Genomic DNA, 27,352 nt, shown 5'->3' with positions numbered 1-27,352 from the left:
CAGGCTGCCCAAGGACTCCTTAACAGGAATAAGAGTAACTTCTGCAGACTTGAGTGTAAAATGAAGCACACAAAGCAGCCAGAGCTATTAAAAACTAATTATGGCAATTTGTTACATTTAATAAGATTGCTTCCTAAAGTAATTTTAAAACGAGAATTAATATGATCTACAATTAGTTACATCGATAACATTTCTGTATTGATAAGGAAGGCTCCAATTCCTTGAGTTTTAAATGTTAAACATTGGTCTCAGTTACGTTAATGCAACTCTGAATCTGCTTATTTGCAGGCCTTGGCAGAAAAGGGCTAATGGAAAAGGTGGTTCAAGGCATTTTTCATTCATGCAGTTTCTGTCCAAGGTGTTGAGTCATTTATTGCTTGGTATAGACTTCAGGTACAGCTCCAGACTCATTATGCAATTGACAGAGATGATGTAAATGTGAACTTTACATAAACTTAACTTTTTTCCACTCTTAGAAAGCATTGTGATTTTTGAGACTTTTTTTTAAAAAAAAAAAATCACTGCATTCCTTCAGGTCTATCTTTTTCACCCTTTGTAGGAAAATAAATTGCTTTCATAAAAAGTTCTGCCTTGTCTGAAAATAGGCAATAGTGGAAAACTTTACTTGCTTCATTTTCCACCTGAAGATACCAATGGGATTTTTCATGTTAATCATGTTTTTTCTGATGCTGAACTTGTAGGCTGAAGTGGGGACATGACATTATGAAACAGAACACAGTGTAATTATGGAAAACATCCTGTAGTATTACATATGTAATAGTAAAGAGATGGAGTACCCCAAGCCAGCATTTTATTAAGCAGATATGTTAATCTGGGTTTATATTAGCAATTGAAAAATAAGCAGAGGGAAAAAAGGTGTTAAACAAGCAAAACAATGAATGAGGAGTTTTACTGAGACAAAGCCAAAACCCTTCCCCAGGTGTCCCTCGCCCAGCTCCAGCCAAGAGAACTTCTCCAGCCACTGTTACTCTTCCCCTACCCACGTTGCTCTGTATTTCCCTTCTCCTGCCTGTGCCATCTTTTTTTTGGACTAATCCCTCTGTACTGCATACCCTGAGAATTTAAAGAGTGAGATTTAGAAATATCTTGGAAGACTTGAGAAGGTGGTCTGCAGATGGAGACAGTATTTTTCATAGGAGTGGGGTATTTTACGCCTCATTGCTTCTGTGCATGGAGAAACAGATTATCAGTTTAATTCTTCTCAAAGTGAAAAGCAAAGATTATGTTGTCCATTTATCTTAAGTGTTTTTTCTTAACAATCGATGGCAACTTTTGAACAACTTTCTTGCTGCTTGCTTTAGTTGGAAGTTGCAGTGCAGTATAGCAAACAGTGGGGAGTAAAGGAGGAATCCTACAGTGCACTAGGATAACGGTGCGGTGCAGATATTGATGCTGCAGGCTTGTTTTTCCTGTAGAATATGTGATGCAGCACTGGAAGGAAGATTTTATGTTTGGCTACCAGTTCCTGAATGGATGCAATCCTGTACTGATCCGGAGATGTACAGAGATACCCAAGAAGTTTCCTGTGACTATGGATATGGTGGAATGCAGTCTGGAGAGGAACCTGACCCTGGAGGAGGAAGTAAAGGTATGGCTCTGAGTCAGGTTGGACTTCATCTGTTCCTTCTCGTATCATCTAACCTCCAAACCCTGTTCTAACTGCCTTCAGTCACATCTCCTCTCTTCAGGCTGTGTGGTTTGTTACGGCAAAGCTGCTTGTCTTTGCAGACTAGCGACACTTCTGTTGACTGTTTTCTGCCGCTGTCCTGGAGCTGCGGGCCATGCCTTTCTCCAGGTTCAATTAAAGAGATGTCACCACGAGGTGAAGGGTCCTTTTTCAGTGGTTTCCTCTGAAAGATTAGGGACTGCCTGCCTGCCTCAGCAAGGAAAAGTGCATCTTCCTTTCCTGGTAGGGTCTTACCCTGCTGTCGCCTGCAGGGTTGAGCTAACATGCTGAAGAAGGGTTAGCCAGGGTGGTGCCTTGCTTTTGTTTGTATGATGAGCATGGGGGTCTCTTCAGTTGGCAATGTGAAACTTGTTTGCATTTTACTGTCATTGCATGAATGCCAAATACATGGTCTCTCTTTGCTGAAAGGCTTACTGCCAGAGTCAGCAGACACAAGTCAGTTTGTGTAAGCTGCTTGCTGTCTCAGTGGCATCATCCCTGAGACACCACAAGCAAGGGCGGGCCAGTGGCCACTCCTAACCACAGGGCACAAGCCCACCACTGACCAAGACTTCCCAGTCTTTATTCCTAGCCTTGCTGCTTACACTCCATTAAAACACACCATGCTTTTTTCCCCTGCCCTGCAGCAAGGAAACATTTTCATTGTGGACTACGAGCTGCTGGATGGTGTGGATGCCAATAAAACAGACCCATGCACAATACAGTACCTGGCTGCACCCATCTGTCTGCTGTATAAGAATCTGGAGAATAAAATTGTACCCATTGCAATCCAGGTGGGCTTACTGTCAGGGTCTTTAAAGGGGCACGTGGCTTGTTGTCTCATCTTAAACATGAATGACTTGGGGTTTCATATTCTTCTTAAATCTTTCAGCTTGGTCAAAAGCCTGGGCCAGACAATCCCATATTCCTTCCTTCAGATGCCACATATGACTGGCTGCTAGCTAAAATTTGGGTTCGTTCATCTGATTTCCACATCCACCAGACAGTGACCCATCTCTTACGGACCCACTTAGTCTCAGAGGTGTTCAGCATAGCGATGTTCCGGCAGCTACCTGCTGTACATCCCCTCTTCAAGGTTGGTTCTTGCATGAAGGGATGCTATGGATGATGGGTCAGGGTGGTTATTACGAAAGGATGAAGTGGGTCAGGGTGGTTATCGTGTTAATTTGACAAACCAAAAGAAGGCCTGGTGACAGCTCAGCTGAGATAGTTTGGCTGGCTTCCCTGCAAGGCAACTTACAGCTAAGCCACCAGGACTTCCAGGACTTCAAACTTTACACCTCCTTGCTGTTGAGTTCAGTCAGAGAAATGTGCCGCCTTTCATTGTTTTTCCTGTTTCACAGCTCTTGGTGCCACACATGCGGTTCACAATAGCCATTAATACCAAAGCCAGAGAACAGCTTATCTGTGAATGTGGCCTTTTTGACAAGGTAAGTAATCCCCTTTGTAAATCTTCATTATCCTTCATGGTTCCTTATGTGTTTCTGTCCTTTAACCATCACATATTGCCTTGTTTCTTGACCCTTCTAATAAAGGGCAAACATAACTAATACCATCTGAGAAACTGGCATGCAGAACTGATGCCTCGTTGTGCTAAAGATGTTACCTTTTACCACTAAGTAGCCAATTCAGAACTGGCCAATGTCAGTAGTGAGTCAGTATCTCACTTACTCATACCTGATGTGGCTTTGTGGTATGAGTATAGGAGTGTAGGAGTTAAGTCCCCTGTTTCCTTTAAGTACTCAGTTATTCATCTTGGGGCAGAGTGGGGAGCAGAAGAATTTGCGATTGCAAAAGGAAGTTTGCATCAGAGAAAGACATGTAGATAAAATAGCTTTCTAAGCCCACAAGTAGTGGGTGTAGATTCCAGCCTGTCTCCTTGAATTGCTGTAAACAACAGACCAACAGAACTGCTAGGTTTAAAACTCAGCTTTGTCTGAGTCCGTGAAACATAGCCATATATCATTGACTGTGATCAGCTCTTAGGTCAAATCTGAACACCTAAATCTGACTGCACTGGTGTTTAACGTGTACACAGCTTTTCCTCCCTTGGCTCCCCCAGAAATGGCATGCTGCAGGAACCACAACAGGTTAGCATGCAGCCGTGTCTGTGACAACATGCTATCAGCAATTGGGAAGTTTGGGGAGGTTTCAGAGGCCCTTCTGAAGAGGGAGGCTGTGTTTTAGGACAACTCTGTCCCCCTTACACCTCTGGCACCAGACCAAAAACAGCTTCCATGCTCCAGAGTGTTTCACCCAAGAAGAAAAGAGAGGTTAAATCCAGGCACCTTCCTTGTCTTCTATACTCCTCTGCTGACCGTGGAGACCCAGCAGGTGCTCCCATCCCTTTGAACAGAACCATAATGTGGGTACCCTGTGCGTGTGGGATGAGTGTGTGGCTAAGACCTGCCAGCGGGGATCCTGGAGTTCCAGAATTTGTTGGTTCCAGTGTAGATGAACAACCAGCCACGGGACAGGAAGTGTAAGCTGACTACTGCTACAACACTAGCATCATGCTAGAAAAGCAACATTTGGGAACTTCTGTGCAACGATTATCTAAAGAGTTTTGCAGTGCAGTTTGTTGTGGACACACTGTTTCCACATGTAACATATACTGAAACCCCAGCCAGTCCTCATCGGTAGCCACCCAGCAGGACTGATCTTCTGGCTTAAATTCCAGGGTGGCTAATGGTAGCCTGCATCCCTAAATGCTTTCTCTGAAACCACTCTGTAGCAGCAGTGGATGGTTTAGCAAAAGCCCTTTTTTAACACGCTCCTGGCTGCCTTCCTTCACACACATGCCAGTTCTGGAGCGTAGTGCTGACAGAGTGCTTTGGGTTCGATGCTTCCATGTTCCTTTACTTTATTACCGTATTCCATTATAAGTAGGTGCTTATAATAGGAATGTGAAAGAAGTGTGAAGTCTTCAAAATCAAAATGCACAGTTGCAGTAGACCTCTGCAGTTTGGTACTTGTTTGTGTAGAGATGTTGTTTTCTCTTGAAAAAGAGATTCACCACCATTTTGAATACGCTACCTCCTGCAAATCAGGAAAGCCAATCTCAGCACAAAGTGAACATAGTCTCCCACTCTTCCAGTCTTGCCATTCTTCCTGCAGGCAAATGCTACAGGTGGAGGAGGACATGTACAAATGGTGCAGAAAGCAATGAAGGATCTGACTTATGGCTCCCTCTGCTTCCCTGAGGAGATCAAAGCTAAAGGGATGGAGAGCAAAGAGGATATCCCCTACTACTATTACCGGGATGATGGCATTAAAGTCTGGGAGGCTATAAAGAGGTAAGAGACCGTAGTTCTAGAAATGTCTAATAAAGTCACTGTCACAGAGACACGACTTTGTTTTCTCCCCGCTCACTGCACTCTTCATCACAAGCTTGTGAAGAGCACGTGGGCTGTTCAGTCATGTGGTGGCTTTTCCATCCATTGTATTTCATCTGAGGAAAAATACATAGCCAAGTACACACCCTGGAAAGACTGTTAATTCCTGCTTTTTCCAGCCCTGCTTTCTTTCATGCTGTATTTCAGAGGAACCTTTATAAGTATGTGCTCTTCTGTAGGTTTTCATAGAGTTTAGTGAGTTGGAATTCAGCCTTGCAAAGGGAATTTAATTAGCCTTCCTTTTTAGCTATGCACAAACGAAGAGAGAACCCAACTCTCTGGGCCAGCCACATGAGCTTGTCAAGGTTCTTGTGGAGTGGAAATATAAGCTTGGCTTGCATGAGAGCTGTGTTCTCAAACTCAGTTTGAGCAAAACCTTTCTTGAAATGCCTCAGAATGGCAAGGCCCAAGTTTTGTCAAGAAGGGCAGCAATTCTGAGTCAGAAGTACTGCAAGGCTGCTCGACCACAGCAACATGACTGCTTTTCAATTATGAAACACTGCCTCAGAATGGAATGATTCATATGTTGCATTTCACAAACAATGTATTTTTTGCGTGGCATAAGTTGCTTGCTAAATATGCAGCTGGTTTTGGTGACATGGCTTTTGAAAAGCATGTTCATTAAAAATCAGCCTTTTGTGTACACAAAGTGGGACGTTTATAATGCAAGCATAATGTTTGAAGTGTTGGGTACGTCTTTGTCTCCTGTGTTTTCTCTGTGTTTTGGCAAGGGGTTATCTTGCAGTGTTTCCTGCAATTGTTAGTGCCCATTTGAGGGTAAAGGAAGTTACAACTTTTCTGCGGTTGTTTTCTTGATATAGTCTGGTTTTTGACCATGTTCTCTTTCCTGTGTTTTCTTTGCTGATCGAGATACATCTTTTCAAATACCAGATAGTACTTACTCAACTCAATTTAGTTTGACTGTTTGTGGGTGTTAACCTAGCTGGAGGAAGATGTTACATTGGCTCAAACTTGGCTGAGAGGTTCTTCGTAAGTGAATAATTTGGTTTATAAATGTCATGGGCAGTACCCTTTTGAGTGTGATATCCTGACCCACGAACGCACAGTCGTGCATGTGTCTAGTCACCATGAATCTCCTGCACTCTGCAGGGGTGTCAGTCTCCACTCTTTTGATGAAATAACTTCTATCCCCAGCATTGCCTTACATGTGGTAGATGGCCTATACTTAAGAAAGCTGGTAAGATTGTCCCTTTACAAACAGTGAGGCTCACGCAGCGACTTTTTAAACCCCTTTGTAATGCTCAGCTCCTTATTTCTGATCTAACTGCAGATAGATATTCCAACCCAAAGATATTCCAATCCAAAAGACCTCATATACTAATTTATATTTGCATGGAAGGGGGTCTAAAATACTGCCGTAGTGTAAGAGAAGGATTACCCTCTGTGTGTATTTGGCCCAGATGCCAGGCGGTGGAGGCAGAGCTCATGCAGAGCAGCTTTATCTCTGCATCATGCAGAATTTTTCTTTTCTTCTGGATTTCTCTGGAAGTCAAAATTACTGAAACCCTTGGTGTATATGCAGCTGTTTGCCTCAATAGCAACTCTTGACTTAGTTGGCTAATAGAAACCACGTTGACAGATTTCTAAAGGTCTCCAAATTGAAAAAAAAAAAAAAAAAAAAAAAAAGAGTATAGCTTTTTAGGGGGGAAATCTGTATTGGATAACACTTCTTAATCCCATCAGTCAGCTTCTGTAGTCAAATGTTTCACCCTATTGGTTATTGTCAAAATACTTAGCAAGAGATTATAGGTACCTGCAGAGCTAACAGAATATCTCAGCGTAGCTCAGTTAACCAGTCATGCAGTCGTGAAATACAAATCTTCAGGAAATCAGGCTTACCTATTTTTATTGCTTTCAGAACTATTTCTGTTATCTTAGTGGTTTTAGAGCCTTTATTTCTGAAGTGAGTTAGCCTGGGAAGCTTTTATAGAAAGAGGGATTTTGAGAAGAGGAACTGAACAGGGAGGGGATGCCTGCTGTATGCAGTGGGTGTAGGAAAAAGCTCTAAACCTCTTCTTCTGAAGAGGAGTTTCCAGGGCCACCCCTGGTTTGGAGTGTGCCAGTTGGGTTTTGTGAAAAGGATGTGCGATAGAAGGGCATCAACTCTTTGAATGGTATTCAGGAGCAGCTTTGGAGTATCCCAATGTGGGATACAGGGGATGGTGCCAGTGTCACAGTTGGGAACTTCTGTTCCCATTGTGAAAGCCATGTGGATATGCCAGACAGAGTCTGTATTAAGTGAAGAAATATACGTAGATGTGATGACAGAGGTCTGCACAGGAGCAAAGCCTCAAATAAGAGAATAAAGCACACAGGACTCTTCAGAGGATGTAGTGTGGCTCAGCATCTTTTTGTTGGGGGAGGAAGTGACATTGCAGTCAGAAATGAATCAAAGTTGCTTCTGTGCATTCCCACTGCTTGTGGAAAGGAGGTAGGAGGGTGTTGAAACTCTTGCCCTTTCCGTATGCAGCATCTGCCTGGTCAGTAGAAGGTCTTCAGCGAATGACAGGCTTGCTTTCTCCTTTTTGGTTTGTCTTCTTCATTTGTTCGTGTGTCTGCAGTTTTGCAGAGGATGTGATTCACATCTACTACGAGAGTGACGACGTGGTGTGTGAGGATGTGGAGCTCCAGGCTTTCGTCAAAGACATTTACGTCTATGGGATGAGGGGTGTGAAGGCCTCAGGTAAGATATGATAGCCCAGACCGGTCTGCGGCTTGCTGAGCCCCTGCTGACAGCAGTGCTGCATGCACAGTATGCCTTGTACTGGTGGAGACCCTCTCCCTTCTTGGCCCAGAGATGTTTATTTTTATGGACCGGATGCTGGATCAGGCCCTCTCTCCCTCAGGAGACAGCTCCTTCATTTGCCAGATTCTCACCACGAGCTTGGGCAACTTGTGCTGGGCAATTCTCTGTACACTGGGGATCGGTCCTTTGATCTTGCCAGCTCATGCTTTAAGCGTTAGGGAAGGGGCTGTCTGTATGTGCAGTTGGAACCACCAGCCAGACTGATAAAAGTCACAAGGAGCAGCGAGATCCTCTTGAATCCTCTCCTCCAAACCTTGCACCAAAAAAGAGCCAGTAAGAACCTCTGCAGCAGTAGCTTGCATTTGTTCAGTATGTGTGTCATTGTTGAGCTGTTCTGTTCTCTCCAAGAGAAGATACATGTATTTCTTTCCAAGGAATACTTTCCTGTGCTCGGTCTCCTCTTGCTGTCTCTCATTTGTTGCAAACCATTACTTGGCTATGGTAGCTCTCACCCATAATATGGCTCTATTCTCCCCCCGGAGTTAACACTCCTGCCTTTCCTTAAACATGTTTTTGCTTCCACTCAACTTTGTCCAGGCAGGTTTTCAGGAATTTATACAGGTGGGTGGGATCCTTCATACTGTCCTGACTGATTTACATCTGGAAACACCTGTTGGCCAGTGATCTGGGGCAGATGACATTGGCATTGCATGCACACGTGTTTGTGTGTGAGACCTCCAGGCAAAACGGTCATGTTTCCACTCATTACCAGTATGTGTTGGTGTACAACAGTCTCCTGGGGTCTGCCTGCCTGGACAAGCAAAGGATTGGGGGACACCTAGTTGCTGTCATTTTTGTTTGTCTAGTTTTCTCTTAGGAAAAGCTTAGAAATGGCATCCTAGTAGGAAGTTCATGCTTGACCTGAGCATCTTGATATGGGACAAGTACTGAGCCCTTCTGGTGCTACAGCTGGGGTGGAAACTACAAGCACCACTGGTGGTGGGACTGCCACTAGAGATGGGAAACCTGCCAGGCCTGCAGCATCACTGTCTGCACCGCTGCCACACCAGGGGCTGTGGCATAGAGCAGGGGGACTTGGCTGGGTCTGTATGGAACTGAAGGAGGATAACTGGGGGAGGCAGTTGCACCCAGGGCTCCCCCTTCAGTCTCCATTCCTGCTCTGACTGGGAGCCTGCCAAACTGCTTTAAAGATGAGCGCAGTGTGCGTAAGATAGCAGGATACAGAAGGGGATGGTGCATCACCTCTTCTTTGAGCTTGGTGGCTGGCCAGAGCTACCATGTGCCTCTTCCCTCTCAGGCTGAGTTCACATCTGCGTCAGGTTGGTGGTGGAGGTGTGAAGCAGCTGGCACGGGCAGCCTGAGCAAGGGCAGCTCACCCCAGGGTGCTAACAGGTCTCTGGGTATCCTGGGACCTGAGATCACATTAGGCTGGGACAGCGAGTACAGCACATGGCTGTGAGGTAGTGGGGGTAGGAGAGATACAGGCTTGGGGGTGCTTTGGTAGCAGAGTATTTCCCTAGTGCCTAACTATTCCCTTCTTCCTTTATATAACTCTGTTTGGTTATTCCCCTCCAAAGACAGCTTGATGCAACTATTTCTGTTCCTCATTCCATTGTCTCTCTTTCAGAAGTTCTCACTTCCTCACTTCCCGTTTCAGCAAATAAGCTCTCCCTGCACTCCTTCTCACAGTGCACTTGATCGCTGAGCCTCGAACCTTTATAAATACAAGCACGTGGTCGTTTGCTCCTTGGCCTGAACCTTTCCTGCTTGCACTGCAGACTGAAGAGAAAGGGAGCATCTGAGACCCCTGCCCTGTGGACTCTCTGGGTTCCTTGCTGCAGGGTAGGTAGGGTGAGAGGACAGGGATACTGTATTTTTTAAAGGTGTAATTATACTTTGCCTTTCCCTTAAGGAGCACTCCATACTTTGCAAACAGCGGTGATCCCTCACAAACCTGTATGAGGTAGGGCAGGATCTCTCTGTTTTTACAGCTGGACAGCCAAGACACAGAGGGGTTGAGTAGCTCCTGTTAGACCACACAGCAAGATTCAGAAAGAGAATGCCCTGCTCTTCAGTGACTGCTGCACAGTTCTCTAACTCATGCCTTTTGAGTGGCTGATTACTACCAGGTAACTGGGTTACTTCATAGCTGGGTTACTTAAGCTTTTCTTCTCCCTTGTTTAGGGTTTCCTAAGGCGATCAGGACACGAGAGAAGCTAGCAGAATATCTCACAGTGATAATATTCACCACATCAGCCCAGCATGCAGCTGTGAATTTTGGTCAGGTAGGAATTTCTGGGAAGACTGTTCTTCTTTCTGAACCGGGAGGTTCATCTACCAGGGCAAGGTCTGGGAAATGTTTCTGTGGAAAGGGAAGTATTTTGGAAGCTGAGAAAGGCATTTTGAGTCCCAAATACGTACAAAGCTCAAGTTTAGGGGTTGTAACTTGTATATTATAGTTTTTATGATGGGAAACAATATTTTTAAAGCATTAAATGGTTGCTAAGACCCTTTTCAGAAATGCTTAAGGATTCAGGTGCACAGTCTAGCTACCATACTCTGCAGACATCACCTGAACTGCCTGGTTATGATATGTGCTGGTCGTCTGTGGCACGTTCTGTGATGAAATGCAGTAAGTTATGCTAAGTGACTTGACTTTATATTTGCTGTAAGTGTATGCACAGGTGACTGCCGTGGGTTGCTGTTGTAAGTTGTGTTAATTTGGCAGTGTGCCTGGGCCAAAGCAACATACATCCCATTTTCAGATGTGGCTTAGGGAACGTGTAGCGCAGCTCAGTGCTGTGACTGCAGTTCATGCATACACCATCTGTCTTTGGGTTGGTGCAGCTGGCTACCTCCAACAGCTCAGTCCCAGCAGTACCGTGACCTAGCTGGCCTAATGGAGCGTTTACCAAGGCTTCTGAGTTAACAAGTTGAAAGCTGCCTTGCATGTCTGCAGGACCTCCACTTCTACTTTCTGCGGCAAGAGACAAGCCTCTACAAGGTAAAGTCTCACTGAAGTCAGTGATATCTAGACACTTAACTCCCACTGACATACATGGAAAGTTGAAGCAAAACATCTGTGAAGATCTAGGTTTTGGTCAGGTATGTCAAGTTTTCAAAAGCACCAATGTGTGTAATATTCCCAGTGCATGGAAAGGGCATCACTGCTCATTTCCTGAGTTTGTGAGCCAACTGGCAACTTTGAGCTTCCCCTGTGATGTTTAATATGTCACCTACTGAAAATCTATGTTATCACTGCCTGCCTTTACTGACATATGTCTACCCTGAAACTACAGAAACAGCCTGCCTTTCAAATGCTGTTTCTTCCAACATCAAGGCATTTTGGAAACCAGGCTTCACAGCCAGAAGCACATCTCTTTGTCAGTCTGTATCACACAGGGCTTCTTCACTGAGTGGGTGGTCAGTCACTGAAATAGGTTCCCCAGGGAACTGGTCACGGTGCCAAGCCTGTCAGAGTTCAAGGAGCATGGACAATGCTCTTAGTCATATGGTTTAGTTTTAGGTAGTCCTTTGAGGAGCAGGGAGTTGGACTTGATGGTCCTTATGGGTCACTTCCAATCTGAGATATTCTATGAGCTTTTTTTTTGGCATGTTCTGGCTTCAGTCATGGATGACCTGATTAGCAGGGGGACTATCTTTCCTATGGTGATTATTCCCAAACACATCCCACATTGTTCTCCATGCTGACCCTCCTGCCCACCCCAGCAGTTCAGGACCCCTGGAGCAGGTGTAGAGCCAAGTGTCGAGTGAACCCATGCTATTTCTGTGTTACATCGATGACCAGAGACCTCTGCAACTGTTCACTTCTGACCTGTCATTACAAGTGACTGAGACATCTCCCAGCCACCCTGTCAGGAAGTCCTGTCTGTTCCAAGTACCACTAAGAAACCATCTCTTAATATTGCCCAGGTTATTAGGGTTTAGCAGAGAGCCTTCAGAGAATGAGAGGGGGAATTTGGTGTGCAGAGGATGTTCAGTTCATTAGCAAAAAGGGTCTTCAGCCACGGGGAAAAAACGGCAGAGAGAGAGGCCTGAGGGTAGGAGGAGGTGGCTGTGCATTGGAGAGAACAGACTGAGCAGTGTAAGCACAGCACGCAGCTGAAATGGGACTTCCACTCAGGCAGGGCAGGGGATATGTATCAAGGTAATGAAAAAGTGCCTGGAAAAGAGTTATGCTAAGCGCAACATCTCAGATGGCAGCAAAACTCCAGGTCATGTCTGAGGCAAAATGAGACATCACCATCCCACAACACTGAAGCAGGCCAGAAGTGATTCTGAGTTCCCAGTCTGGCACTCACTGTGGCCACATCCACATGCCATGTTCCATGATGCACCAGCATCCTTTGCCTCTTTTACTACCTGACCACAGTACTGTGTGCACGTTCTTAGAGCATAATTTTGCAGAAAAAAGCAACTGGAGAAAAGGAGATTCTATCGTTTATGGGTTTTTAACGAGAGGTCATCTCAGATTATCAGAAGAGATCTTTGTTTAAGAAAACAGTTAAGTCCTTAGCCTGGCTGGTGAATCTGGGTTTTGTGGCACATGTGGTCAGCAGGATTTAGACAACCCAACTCTCTTCCTTGTGAGAACCTGAGAAAGACAGCAAGGACTTTCTTGTCTCCTTCAGTCCTTCTCTAGAGCATCTCTCTGTCCTGCAGTTAGTATCTTCTCTTTCTGAGAGGCTCGTATTACAGAAGCAAAACCCCTGGTGTCAGGACTCCTGATTTCCTTCACAGTGTTCCTAAATACCAGCTACTGTAGCTTTTCACTGTGCTCTTTTTCATTGTTGTGCAGTATGACTGGTGTTCCTGGATTCCCAATGCCCCACCAACAATGCGCCAGCCTCCTCCAACAGAAAAGGGAACAGTCACCATCGAGCAAATTGTGGAGAGTCTGCCAGACAGGGGACGTTCTTGTTGGCATCTTGGAGCTGTCTGGGCCTTGAGCCAATTCCAGGACAATGAAGTAAGTCAACCTCCCATCTCTAGGTGGTGGAGTTGTAGGTGAGACCAAGAAAGCCATGGCAAGGCCACGTGGACTCACAAGATTGTAGTGCTGCTCTGTTCTTGACTTGACCATGTTTGCTGTTCCATGGAGATGTATCAGTGGTGTGGGTTTGCCCTTGTTCTGCCAGTGGCAAACCAGCTCTGAGCAAGCAGTCCTATTTTTGCTCTGAGGCTGTGTTTCAGCCAAAACAAAATTTTCTAAACTCAAGCATGGTGTTGCTGAGTAAGGATGCTCGTGCAGGAGGAAGAGTGCTGCAGAGACACAAGGGTTTTCTCCACTCCTTGCCCCAATAGTGCTGGTGGAGAAGGTACAGCACCGCTGTGTTCCCATGTCCTGTCCCTTTGGAAAATGTGCCCCACTGCCATACGCACTACAACTGTGGCTTGTGCCTGGTGTGGAGTGCAAACAAAACAATCCCACAGGAGTCTTTGCAAGCATGGTCTATAGCCATTTCCCTCATGTAAAATGAGATTGTAGGTGCTTGGTGGTCTCACCCAAGGGCTCTGTCTGGAGGATGTGTTTTGAAATCCTTAAATGGAAGATGCATTGGAAAAGGCTGCCCAGGGAAGTGGTTGAGTCACCATCCCTAGAGAGATTTAAAAGACATGTAGATGTGGCAGTTATGGACATGGTTTAGTGATGGATTTGGGAGTGCTAGGTTGAGGGTTGGACTCAATGATCTTAAAGGGCTTATCCAACCTAAATGATTTTATGATGGACAGAGGGTACTTCAAATGAAGTTTTTCTTTAAGAAGAAAGGGATTTCAGCTGAGAAACTAGTAGTATGGGTGCTGTCATGGGAAGTGGTTACCTAAAGCAGGTAATACGCCAGTATGCATATTTGCACATTGGCAATGAAGTATTCAGGGCACCTTTAGAGTCCAAGCAGACAAAAGCAACTGTCAGGCTGAACTTTGAAGGACAGTTTTAAGTCAACAGAAACTTCTGCTGTCACTGAGAGCATCAGTCATCTTCCTTTTTCATCCCTGGCTATTCATTCCCCTCCCATGCTGTCCTTTTCTTTGGCAGCATAAATGTTTGAGTGGCTACGCAGAGATCTGGCTTAGAAAGCTGATCTGACTGACCACTAGCCTGAATAAAAATGCTTATTTTTAAGTGAACCAGCACTATTTTACACTTACTTTGTAGTGAACCAGCACTACAAAAAGGTGCAGGTATGGAAAGAAACAGCTGGCGGTGGAGTAAGGATGTCAAAGCATCTTTCATTGGCAGTTCCAAGGCTAGCTTATATATTGATAGCACTATTTTAATAGTAACATTTGTGAGGATCTGAGTGTTGTTCTGCTGGGTGGCATAATGTTGAAACAGAAGAGCCTTTGCTTTCTCAGAGCATGATGTCTTGTTGTTTTTCAATTAGCTGTTTCTGGGCATGTACCCAGATGAACACTTTGTGGAGAAGCCAGTGAAGGAGGCTATGGCAAAATTCCGCAAGAATCTGGATGAGATTGTCAACACCATCACTGAGCGCAACAAGAACAAGAAGCTTCCTTACTACTACCTTTCCCCAGATCGCATCCCCAACAGCGTTGCTGTTTGAGCAGATGCCCAGGAGGGTTTGGAGGCTTATAAAGCTGATGATGCTTTCCTGTTACATATGCTTCTTTTCAGTGAACTTTCAGAAATGGATAAATTAAGAACATCCCCCTGATCAGAGCTGACCCATAGTCTGTTTGGACTTTCAAACAAATTTGATTATGACTGATCTTGCAAGACAAAGGCTAGTTGACAGCTCTCTAGGTCAAATTTGTTACAAGTTCATTTTTCCAAGATTTTTTAAATTAACCTTAGAATCAATATCCATGTTTCTGATAGCTTTCCCTCTCCTGGTCAAGACAATATAATCACAGAATCTCTTACTCAATGAAAATAGCATCACGAGCAATAAGCAAGTCACATTTTTAAAATCCTTCCGAATTTTAATAGGTAACACTGGTAACACATAAAAATAGATCTTTAAAGTTTATGCATTGTTTTTAATCTGATTAAAACAAATGTTAAATATTGTCACTATAACTGCATGATTTACCTAATCAGGATGAAGGTAGAAGCAGGATACTTTCTTAACATAGCTGATGGGTTTTTATCACTTTCTTACCAAGTTGTTGTGATTTAACCGAGACCAGGACACCAGTTCATGTGAAATGAGATAGCCTGATTCATAGGAGATGAAAATTTTGTACCTACATAAACCTATATATTTTCTACATAAAACTAGGAAAGTTTGGTTTTGCCTCTGCCAGCAGAATTTGATGACATTCATATGTATGGACAAATGTTTTGCTTAGCACAACGGCAAGAAGTACAGACCTAGCAGTGCTTATGCTTGATTTCTGTTTCATTGCTGAGGCTGCTGGGTTTTGTGGATAGTTTCTTCTGTTTTGGGGGGGATGAAGAGGCTACTTTGTATAATGATAGAAGTTGTGGAGAAGGGTTAATTGACAGCTTCTAAGAAGAATCTTTAGATTTGACCAATTCAAAATTGGCATGTTCCACCTTAGAAACAACTGAGTTTTGTCTGTTTTGTTTAGAGGTGATTAGGTTCAAGTACTTGGGCTTTGGTTAAAGTTGAGAGAGTCACTGAGATAATGAAAGCAAAACCAGAGTTTGGGAAATTTAAGAGTCATAGTTTTGTTAATAAAACTTTTGGTTTATTTTTCCCCACAATTTGTGCCTTATACTAGCTTCACCAGCCTGCAGTGTGTTTTCTCAATAGATAAGAAAGCTTCTTGTGCTAATAAAACAAAACTGAACAAGAACATCTAGCTTTTATTTCTTAACCCACTATCTAATGCTGTATGTCTTGAAAAGCTTGTAGGAATAAGTACAACATGCTGTGTAGAGAAACGAAGCTCTGGAGTTTGAGAAATATAGTTATTTCTATCTTCATGTATGATTTGGAAAAGGGTACTACTAAAATATGTCCTATTTCATGTAAAACACAGGTGTGGAAACTGATTTTAGACCCTTTAGAGCAGACTGATCCCCTTTTTCTCCCCCTCCAGCTAAAGAGTTTCAGCAAAAAATGTGGAAGGTAAGACCGCTTCCTGTCATTCAGGCAGTACCTGTAAGGCTTGCGCATCTTCCTTTTACTGCATCCTGTGAGAAGTGATGGCTGTGGGAGGCAAGGCATGCAGTTGTGGAATAGGACCAGGGGATCAAGAGACATGAACACGTGAACAACACACATACAAAAAAACACAAAGGGGTGGGGCTGGGGAGAACCAAGGGGGGAGGAAATGAGAAAGAAGAAATGCGCAATTTAAATGAAAAAGGCAAAAAATGCACCAAGCTGGTGTTATATATTCAACATGCTAGCTCTAACTCCTCTCCTTCCTCTGTGAACAGTGAATGGCCTCTTGCTTCTGCTCTCATATGATAATGGTCTGCACAGCCAAGTATCTGTCTAGAAAACAAAACAGGGAAAGAGAGGCTGATGACTCTTCTCTTGCTCTATTCTGTTCCCTCTGCTCTAGCCTGTGGACCTGGGGTACAAATAGGGTAGATGGGAGGGTTGGGGAATTGACTGTGCAGCTTTGAAGGCCAGTATTAGCAGTCTGATTCAATTGCAGGAGAAGCTGTGGAAAGAAATGAGGAGGTTAAAAGTAACACTGGCACCAGAAAGGAAGCAAATACATGCAAACTACTAGTAAAGTGCTTATTCTTCCAGAAGGTCTGGGTACACAGTTGCTGTCCCACTCCCTGCTCCCTTTGCAGCTAGTCACCATCCACCAAGAAAGTCATCTTCCTGTGCATGGGCTGTGGATTCCTCCCCTACATCTTTAGCCAGGACTTGCACAGAGGTATCTCCAAAGTCATGGTACTAAGGTACAGCATCCAATCACAGGATCACTCCTAGGTGGAAATGAAAGGATCAGCTGTCTGTGAAGAGGGTCATGCACTCAGCTTTGCGATAGCTATTAGTGTTTGATGTGCATCACCCCATGTCTAATGGGGTTTGACAGCTGATAGCATTTGTCTTGGCTGGATGGCTGTTGCTGCTGGCCAGTCCAAGGGAATTTAGTCAGTCTCTTCAACTCAAGCTTCCTTACTCTCTTTTCCAATTGCAGTGATCCTCAATTGTCTGGAATATTGAGCTGGGGACATCCCCTTCAGGAAGTCCTAGCAGTAACTTGGGAGGGTCTGGCATCTCAGCCCTTCCTTTTGGTGTTTGGTCACAGAAGAGGATACTCCAGCTGTCATTAGTACTAGTGAGAAATGGACTGAGAAGGGTTGTCCTAAAGGACTGCCACAAATAGAAGAGAAAGCCTAATGTTTTATCCGCAAGCAGATTCAAAAAATCTCACCTTAAGGAGAAAAGAAGGCCTTGAGATGGAGACAGGCCATCAGCAAGGGAACAGTGCAAGCATTTCCCTGCTGAAGTCACTCACTTTTTGGGTTTATCAGTGACAGTGAGGATTTAGCCCTCTGCAGCCAGCCCAGCTCTCATCACTGACCTCCCATGCTTTTCTCTTTTTGCAGGGTGTTTACCCCTGTGAACTCCTTTTAGGACATTCCCTTTCCCAATCCTGAAACACTGTTTGCAAGAATCGCATGATTCTCACTGCCCCTGGAAACAAAGCGCAGATACTTCAGTCCTCTCATATGAAATATGCTACCTATTTTTTTTGTGGTCAATACCCATTTTACAGGTGAGGAAATGGAACAAGAGCAATGAAATCCAGCAGATCAGCTCTGATTTGAGGTGCCTCTTTTACAGAAAGATTATGAGAAAGTTGTTTACTTGCAGCATGCTAATTTTAGCCTTCTAGAGAGCAGACAGCATGTTCAGACGCGGCCATTCAGAATTACTGGCTCTGTTGCATGCAGGGCAGAACACCGAATAGACCCTAGAGGACCCATTTATACCTAGCAAGTTTTAATTGGCAACTGGCCTTTCTTGCCACAGTAGTAGCTACATGGTATCTAGGAAGTAATTGCACATACTGAGACAGTAGCCCGAAGTGCTTACTTGGCTTTATTCGTACTATAAACAGGAATAAATATTGCATAACTAGACATGGCTGGTAAGTTTGGAGGTTAAGCTGAGTCATGGGTTTTTACGGCCAGAAGATGTGGCTATGGTAGCTTAGACTGATCTCGGTATAACACAGGTCTTTGGATTTCCATGAAGCATTTCCCTTTTCAGTACAGGGGTGCTTGATCTATGAAATTATCTTCTGTGAAGACATCCACTCATGATTTACTGAAATACATGGTTCACTGTGGTGCTTGTCTGACTGGTGAATCCCTCTTGCTGTGAAAGTTGCGTGCTGTGTTCCTAGTTCTGCATGCAGTTTTGCTTCTTGCAATAGACAGCTTCTTGCAGTAGCTTTGGGTGACTGAAGATCCTTCAGTGACTAGTTCCCTGCTACATCCTTCCTCTTTCTTTTGGTAAATGGAATAGATTAATTTCCTGGGGCCTTGTGCTGTAAGACTTTCTTTAAACCTCTTAATCATTACCACTGTGTGGACAGCATGTGGGCAGTTGACAACCACCATGCTTCAGTGGCTATTTCAGTCATTACTCCTTCATGCACTGCATTTCCTCCTGCTTGCAGCTATGTCTGTAGTCTGTCCATAGATTTAGGTCTCTGACATGTAAAATCAAAACAGGTTGTTTGCTTGCAACCAGCAGCTCAAGAGATCCAGACTGGATGCAGATCTCAGCGGCCTAGCCTTGCTGGTTCCTGTTACTGGAGGACACTGGTGTGTTTCTGTGGTTTATCAGCAGCCTCTTCATTGCACCGGCTTTGGCATTCAAATTCAGCTGCTGTTGCCTCTCCAAGTCTGTGAACTCTGCTGAACAGATGGGTGGTAGGAACCAAGTGTGAACGTCGCATCTGACACAAGCGGTGGCCTCAGCGAAGGGCATGGTGAAGCAGGGTGGCACGCAGGGAAGCCTCACCTGCAGGACCCTGCCAGGGCAGACACGCGCACTCACAAAGGTGCTGCCATCACTGGTGCAGCCAGCACACAGGGAAGGGAGGGACTGGCTGCTCACTGGCTTGTCTTAACTCACACGCAGGTACGTGCATACAGGGATATAAATATATCATAAGGACACAGGCAGGTGATGTGACTGGAGGTGCTTAAGGCCAGGTTGGATGGGGCTTTGACCACCCTGGTCTAGCAGAAGGTGTCCCTGCCCATGGCAGGGGGATTGGAACTAGATGATCTTTAAGGTCCCTTCTGACTCAAACCATTCTGTGATTCTATGAAAGGCAGAGTAGTGTGGTAAACTGACATGGACACAGGACGAGCTTCAGCTGGCCACAAATTCATCACCTGTATTTGGGTTTTGGCTGGAGAGCAGAGTCTAAAAGGCTTAATAGAAGGTCAGCCAAACCTTTTCACAGCTGCGAGAAATGACTGCCATCTCAAAAGGAGGTGTTTACTGTGCTAGTAGACATCACGGAATAGATGTCAACTATAGAGACAGGGGAAAATGTAATCTATAGAGATTTGTCCGTAACCACTCAGAAAAGTAGAGACAAAACTCAGAAAAGCAGAGGCAAAACTCAGAAAAACAAGGCTGTCAGTTCTGTGATCTGACCACAAGGCCTGAGTTTCCTTCCCTTACTGCTAGAGTTCCATTGCAAAGCAAAAGCTGATGTTGCAGTTGTCCAGATAAATGGAGAAAATAATGCATAAGATGCTGATTGTCTTCAGCCGTGGCAGGAGAGAAAAGCTTTCATTCTTAAACAAGAATTAAATTCCAGCCTGAATATACCTTTAAACTAACTGGCAAACACTGGGAAGGTTAATTGCCCAGTACAGTGAGATGGGGATGCTGGAGAAGGTGTTACTGCTACTGACAGACCTCCCCAGAGAGTGCAGATATACAGTTTTAGTTTTTGTGAGGTGAATTTTAACACAATTTTTCATTGAATGGATACACAATAAATTGCAGAGGGGAAAGGGAGCTGAAGTAGTTATTTTCAGCTGCTTCTCACAGACCTGTGCTATCACTTTTAAAATCAGAAGCAACAGAGTGGTTTAAGTGTTTGTTCATTTGGTTGGGGTTTTTTTAGACAGATGTGAGTAGAGATTATTTTGCATGTAGTTTATTTTAATGAGCTTTCTTTAGCCACAAAACAGGCGCAGCAAAAACAAGAGGTATGTGGAGCATATTTTGGACATCATGAGGGATGTTCTGGCTGCTGACCTGAAGTTATCATTGAGGTCAGAAGATGATTTAATATCTATAATATATTAGAGTGTCCCTGTATGTCGTGGTTTAACCCCAGCTGGTAACTAAGTACCATGCAGCCACTTGCCCACTCTGCCCTCACCCAAGGGGATGGGTGGGAGAATCGGAAAGGAATGTAATGCTAGAGGGTTGAGATAAGAACAATTTAATAACTGAAATAAAATGAAAGAACAATAATAATAATAACAACAATAACAGTTATAACGAAAAGGAGGGAGAGGGGAAGAGGAATGAAATCCAAGTGGAAGAGAGGAAAGAAAACAACTGATGCACAGTACAACTGCTCACCACCCACAGAGTGATGCCCAGCCAGTCCCCCAGCAGTGATCAGCAGGCCCCAATCAAGCGCCCCCCAGTTTATATACTGAGTGTAATGTCCCATGGTATGGAATATCCCTTTGGCCAGTTCAGGCCAGCTGTCCTGGCTGTGTCCCCTCCCCATTCCTTGTGCCCCTCCAGCCTTCTCGCTGGCAGGGCCTGAGAAACTGTAAAGTCTTTGACTTAGTACAAACATTGCCCAGCAACAACTAAAAACATCAGTGTGTTATCAACATTGTTCTCACACCAAACCCAAAACAGAGCACTGCACCACCTACCAAGAAGAAAATTAACTCCATCCAAGCCAAAACCAGGACACTGAACCATCTGTCAGTTTTAGTGTCAAGAGCAGTTTTAGGTGGTGTGGATTATTAGCTGTTGCCACCTTACCTTCAGCAACTACCAGTGTTTTGATAAAAGCCTTTGCCTCAGGATGCAGTAAAAGGAAGGTAAAGGATCTATTTGTTGATACTGGAAACATAAATGGGGAAGATTCTAGGGGGGCTCTAAACTGATATAGCTAATTTGAAATAATTAATGGCTATATGGATTTATACCCAGTCAGAGCTGTCTTTAATTTTTGCTTTTATAGATATCACTGATTATTTTGATCCTTTCCTGTCCATTCCTGGAAATGGCATGCTTCCCTTACGTAACATCTGTTTATGGCTAAATCGTGGGCAGACTCTTTTCCAAAGCACTAGAGGGCAGCAATATTCAAATAAATCTCTTTCCAGCCTTGGACAATACGAGTATGAGCAAGATGAGCCTTGTTTTCTCTTGCTAGGTCCCTTCTCCAACAGAGCTGATGGTCTTGTTCAGTCACAATTCTGATTGCTAGTGCCAACACCGTATCACTGATCTTTTAGATTTTATTTTTCTAATAGGTCATCATTCGTCCTTTGCTGTGTTAATGCAGGCTTCAAACATCTGAAGTCTGCCACTTGGGTATGGTGTGCTGGCTTGTACTCGGTACTTCTGCCTTTGCATTAGACCACCTGTTGGTTTAAATACATGCTTAGGTGGAAGGGCGTGAAGAAGCTCCCTCTCTGCACAAGCTGCTGCTCAGGAGATCTGCTTGTCTGAGGCTTTCTCACTTCCTGCTGGCCATCCCCTGGCACATGGGCTCTCCTAGCAGCACTTTAGAGGACAGCCCTTACTAATACTGAGAAAGAACGTCATAACTGGCCTGTTGCCATCTATTTGGCAATATCAGGCATGGCTGTTGCCTTGATATACTCAGTACTTGCAGTTTTGCATGCTGGGTTCACTTCTGCTTGAGGCAGGAGGGTGGTTTGAACAGGGTGTTCACCCACCAGCTCTTGGTCTGGAGGGGATATCGTCTTATCCAATGCTTTTCCTGCTCTTGAGATTTCCCAGGAGAACAGATGCTTTTCAGGTTATCTGGCATTACCCTCTGGAAAGCAGACCTTTGAGAGCTTCAGCTTTTTCCATTTCACATAAACCAAAGACAGATGTCTTTGAGGCAGACAAGGCCAAAACAGTAAGAGTTCAGCATTTTAGGTGACAGAGAAAAGTGTATGAGTTCCTAAACACTGCATGGGTCTGAGGGTAATTGCAGCAGGCTTCATAAAGCTTGCACGTACATGAAAGTCAGTGAAAGCAGGAAAAATCAAGTTGGATTAAGTCCTTTTGGTTTCAACAGATGACTCAACACCTCTACCATTGTAACTGGCAACAAACAGCCTTTGGTTCAGTGGGTCAGGGTCCAAACCCTCACTTTTTTTCGTTTAAGGGAGGTATGTTTTCTTGGCTTGCACTGAGTAGTACAGCTAGATAATGTCAAGGCAACAGGCTGGTTAAGATTAACTGAATTTAAGTGAATAACAAGGCAGAAACATGGATGAAGCCATGAGATCTGAACTGTCATAGGCTTTAACTAATTCTGCCTCTAAATCCAGAAAGAGTCAGTTTTACGAGCTCAAGTCCATCTTCAGCTGTCTGCTTCACTGATGTCTGAGTTTCAGGGCATGAGATAGTCACTGCCCAGGTCAGAGGGAATCGTCAATTGGTAGGACAGCAATGGCTCATGGGTTTGTAGGGCCTCCTTTGGAGCTGTCCTCTACTCATCACCTCGGGGATTGCATCCTCTGCTAGAAAGAGCTGGTTTTGCTTCACAATCTGCACAGCAATTGTCTGTGTTACCGAACAAATTTCTTGTTTGTACGTATGGAAGTGGTGAACAACACCTGAATACCTTCAACACAGTGAGAGAAATATTAAGTGAGGTGCTGTTCAAGTACTTCTTTGTAAGAGTTAAGTTGGAACCTAATATCCTAGTTTTAATATCTGGACTTGGTAGGTCTCTACCCAACTTCAAATTCAGCTTCTCTGGTGAGCACAACTAAAGCTGTACATGCTTTTAACTTTAGTTAGCAACCTTTTAACTGTAGCATTACAGTGTTTAAAATCCAATACTTGGTGATTAGGCTCACTCTGTAATTACATAGCTGAGTTAGGACCCCATTAAAAAAAACAAGAAAAGGTTATGTGGAAAGTCAGTAAACTCAATTGTTCATAGGCTTCCTTCTTAAAAGAGCTCTACCAAAAACCAAAGGAGCACCACCAGATAGTCAGTGGGCCCACCGTGATTTGTTTACCTATTGTGGGAAGAAACAAGGCACTGAGCTTCTTCACGTCTGAGTGTAAAGTTCATACTTCCACCTCTTCCAATAATTAGCTGGACTGATGCCAAGACTGGATGAAAAAGCTTGAAATATGAGCAAAGCTATGCCCCTGAAGACAGATATGCCCTCAATACTTTACCACACATCCCAGGGTCTAAGCCTCTGGTGGATTCGCTAGCAGACACCTGCATTTTCCACTGCTTTCCTAAGGCAGCTGCTGACGTAAGAGGGATTAAGCTTTGCACAAGGAAGAAGGAAAGAAAAGGAACTGGCATTGGGAGAAACCAGAAAGGATGCTTTTTTCTGTCTATAAAACCCAACTATATTCAAGACGTAAGAAAGGGAAGGAGCAGACATCCTGCTGGGACTTGCAAGTACCATGTGGTAAGTAATGTCACTTTTATTTCATGTGGAGGCAGTAAGATACGTATCTCTATCCTAACCACTGAATTCCTCAGTGATCTTACAGAAAAGATTAATTTGTCTCTGGTTTTGCTGTTCCCAAGCCAGACACAAGTGCTTGGGAAGAATGTTAACAGGCAAAACTCCTTGGCAGGTTCAGCCAGAAATCCCATTGTAATTAGACAGGTACTTGTTGCTATAGGCTATGTTTTTCTTTCTTTTTAAACCTCCTAGCTGCAGATGGATTATTAGTTACTGCTAGTAGTATATTCACCTCCTCAGACTTATCTACTGCTAGATCTATTTCACAGGTGCTGCTCCTGAAGTCTCTTCTCTTTTCCATAAATGGCAGACCTGGTGCCTGCAGATTTCTTCTTTCCTTTTTGATTACTTGTCTGGAAACAACACTCAAAAAAGAAAACCATGACAAAAAGCAGTTAGTGCTCTTTCCTGTTACCTGTATTTCCAGGCCAATAATGAAATCAAGTTGTCTAGGAGAAAGTGAGAAGAGGGATTCAATGTGGTAAGAGATGCTCTGGAACTCCTGGGGTCTTCTTCATGCTCTCAGGGTCTCCACCGCTACCAATATTTTCTCATCCCAGACTGGGCTCAGTGAGACAACGCACAGGAAACCACCATGGTTTGGGTTTGAAGTCTCTGTTCTCAGAAATGATGTGTGTAACTGCTGTCACAGACCGTGGTTATCTTTCAAATACGCCTAAACAAGCACACTTGTAGAAAGTAGTATGTCATCTATAATGTTCTTGATTTCTTGTGGCAGAATAAGATCTCTGCCTGACCTTGTTACATTGCCAAGTCAAAGCAGCTGCATGAGGACTTGAACTAAGGATTGACTGCTTAGGTCAGGGGTATATGTGGTGGCTAGGTCCAGAACCTGGCTCTGATGGGATATTCTCCAAAACTCAGTGATGTCTGGATACGTATTATTGCTCAGCAATTTGTGTGGAGTACAAGGATGCAACACATTGTTCACATTCAAAAACTGCACTACAAAATGTAACTTTTTAGTAAACACAACTTTTTACCACTACAAAGACACTAATTCTCCATTCATTCCTTTAAAGTCACTTGGGGTTCACTAAGGCTATTGAAGGAAGAGCTTGGCTCTTCATTGCCTGAACAGGTAAGATTCAAATTCTGGCCTTATCTCCATAAAGACAGTGGCATCTTGCTGCTACTGGTGGTTGATTTTCAGGCTCTCTTACAGGACAACTGCTTGTGTGAGTTGGTGTCATTCAGAATAAACCATGTGATCAACAAGAAATAACCATATGATCAACAGCCCTTCATGCACTACAGTACAAGAACACACTGCCTGTAGAAGAAACTACTACTTCCCCATGACCACCATGCCAGTGAGTGCAGCAGGAATGATTTGCTAGAGCTTTGCCAGGGCTCTGTGTCACCAAGTGTAGGAGACTATATCTTGACTGTCTCAAAGCTTGTTTGCATTCCTGCTGAGCTTGCTGCAAGACTTGTGGAGGCTTAACAGAGCTCAGCAGTTGTGAGCGGGTAAGGAACCAACAGCTACCCAAACCCAGTTTTTGGCCAGGGTCAAAGAAGGGTGGAAAGTGTGCACAGGAACACAGTGTGTGCTGCCATCCAGGGAACGACCTGCCTCAACACCCTATAAAAGACTGTGCCAGCAAACAGCAGGCACAATCCAGGGACTCTCACCACCCAAGTACACGGAGACTACGGACCAACAGGACACCACTGGATCCACAGTGGTGGCTCTCTCTTGCAACTCTATCCTGACTGCTTGTAGATTTTATTCTTTTCTATCTTTTCCCCCCTTTCCTATCGCTGCTTTCTTACCACAGCACATAAATACTTTGCTTATATAAGTGCTCAGTAAATTTCCTTGATTAGAGGCATTTGACCTCATTTGTGTCTTAATCTCATACCGGGTATAAAAATGAATCTTTCCTGCTCGGGTCTTCCTGGGGCAGAACACCGAGTGAGCAATGTCTGTGGCCTGATTTCCTATGCACAGAGTGCCAGTGGGGGACAGCTGTGTGTTCAGACCTGCAGGGGAGATAAGAGAGGGCAGATGTGATGCAGCTTTAGGAAGGTTTTCACTTTTGAGCCTCTGGATATAAGTCATTGAAGAAAACCAGAAAGAAATACCTGATAGAAGTATGACGTGAATTCTGATATGAATTAGGTTTTTAATACTGTGGGTCTTCCATGGGTTGTCACTACTATTCTCTTGCATTCTGGAAACCCAGCTTGTTCCAGGTGGAAGGTGGTTTGATTTGGAAGTAGCCTGTGACTGTTTAGAGTCCACTGTGCTCTGGGAGATCACTGGGAGGGCTAAGAAAAAGAAACTCTTGCTTCATAGCAAAATGATGAGATCAGAGTTTTCTAAAGTGTCTTACAGTGGATTTATGAAGTGAGAGCCACAGTGGCCATAACCTCTCCCGTCCCAGGTGTGGGTCATTGTGGAGCATGGGAAGGAATGGTGGAAGCCTGGAGTGGGGGCTGTGGGACAGGCACATCTCTGGGGAGGTCCCACAGGCTGTGGGGCAGGCAGGGGGATGTTCCTGTGATAGGGCTCCTTCCACCTGGGGCAGGGGCACCTGAAGCAAAGAGGGGAGGGTGCCAAGGGGGCTCAGAGCACAAGCTGCGAGGGTGGGAATGGCCACGGTGTGGGCAAGGATCACAGAGGGAGGAGTTGGGTAAATATCCTGAGGGAAGAGTGGAACTGAAGCAGGACCCAAAGCTGAGCAGCTGGAGAAAGGAAGCGGCCTAGCAGAGATGCAAAGGGGAGTCTTGGAGAACTGCTGGAGCCTCCAAAGGACCTTGCAGGGTGGAGGGGACTGCCCCAGCCCGGATTACTGTGCACTCTGCAGATGTTGTTGTGACTGGTGCCCTCTGCTGCCACTAGATCATGTTAATGATCTCAATAATTTTTTAGAAACATGTGCTGTCCTTTGCAACATTGTAAATCTTTACCATCCGATAAAGGAAATGTTCTGGCATCTCACTACAGTATTTCTAAGACAGCATGTGAAAGCACGTGGATAGGATTTTCCTCTTTTGGTAGAGTTTTACTGCTGACAGCACTGACAACTCCCTTCTTTACATCTCAGCAAGTCGTAGACTTGTCCCAAGCGATTCCTGCTGCTCTGATTTCCCTTGGAATAAGCTCTGCGCTCAGGTTCAGTTCCCAGGATCTTAAGTTCTCGCCTAGACACGTCTGATATCCCCCTGTACAGTGATTTTCCTAGCTGCAATCACACCGATGTGACTTTACATGACCAACTACTACTGACTTCATCTCTCACTCAGTCGTTACCAGCATTAAAAAAAAAAAAAAAAAAAAAAAAAAAAAAAAAAGAGCAATTTTGTGTAGACAGCACTCCCATACCTTAGGTGGGTACAGCATTTATTTTTCTTGATGAAACCATCCTCGTTACCCGAGACCATAAAATACGTTGGTGACACAGGCTGGCCGGGCACAGCTCAGCATCAGGGGTCGGGGGGAACCTCCCCCGAACGTGACATATGGCGACGGCGAGTGGCCCCGCGCAGGCGCCAGGCAGTGCCCTCAGCTCAGAGCCCCAGGCGGGCGCCAGGCAGCCCCCTCACCTCAGCGCCCTGCGCGGCAGCCCCCTCAGCTGAGCGCCCCGCCACGCGAGCCCCCCCACCTCACCTTCAGCGCCCCGCACGCAGACCCCGCACCCCACCGCCCCGCGCGGCAGACCCCCCACCTCACCTTCAGCGCCCCGCACGCAGACCCCTCACTTCAGCGCCCCGCCACGCGAGCCCCCCCACCTCACCTCAGCGCCCCGCCACGCAGGCAG

At 44.8% G+C, this 27,352-nt stretch overlaps 1 protein-coding gene across 2 annotated transcripts in view; it reads left to right on the top strand.

Moving 5' to 3' along the window:
* The window catches only part of ALOX5 (arachidonate 5-lipoxygenase), a 35,221-nt gene extending 19,521 nt beyond the window's left edge, over nucleotides 1-15,700 (top strand). For both annotated transcript variants that reach the window (XM_080401596.1, XM_080401597.1), the window contains exons 6-14: nucleotides 1,437-1,609; nucleotides 2,335-2,481; nucleotides 2,580-2,783; nucleotides 3,052-3,138; nucleotides 4,826-5,004; nucleotides 7,686-7,807; nucleotides 10,076-10,176; nucleotides 12,711-12,881; nucleotides 14,302-15,700. In XM_080401596.1, coding sequence (XP_080257722.1) covers nucleotides 1,437-1,609; nucleotides 2,335-2,481; nucleotides 2,580-2,783; nucleotides 3,052-3,138; nucleotides 4,826-5,004; nucleotides 7,686-7,807; nucleotides 10,076-10,176; nucleotides 12,711-12,881; nucleotides 14,302-14,481 — 1,364 coding nt within the window. In that variant the 3' untranslated portion in view covers nucleotides 14,482-15,700. The remainder of the gene's footprint in view (nucleotides 1-1,436; nucleotides 1,610-2,334; nucleotides 2,482-2,579; nucleotides 2,784-3,051; nucleotides 3,139-4,825; nucleotides 5,005-7,685; nucleotides 7,808-10,075; nucleotides 10,177-12,710; nucleotides 12,882-14,301) is intronic.
* The last annotated feature ends 11,652 nt before the right edge of the window (nucleotides 15,701-27,352 follow it).

Source organism: Falco punctatus, assembly GCF_963210335.1.
Source record: "Falco punctatus genome assembly, chromosome: 9".
NCBI classification, from domain to species: Eukaryota; Metazoa; Chordata; class Aves; order Falconiformes; family Falconidae; genus Falco; species Falco punctatus.
Note: the sequence above shows the minus strand (reverse complement) of the source record. Positions and strands in the feature narration are given on the sequence as shown.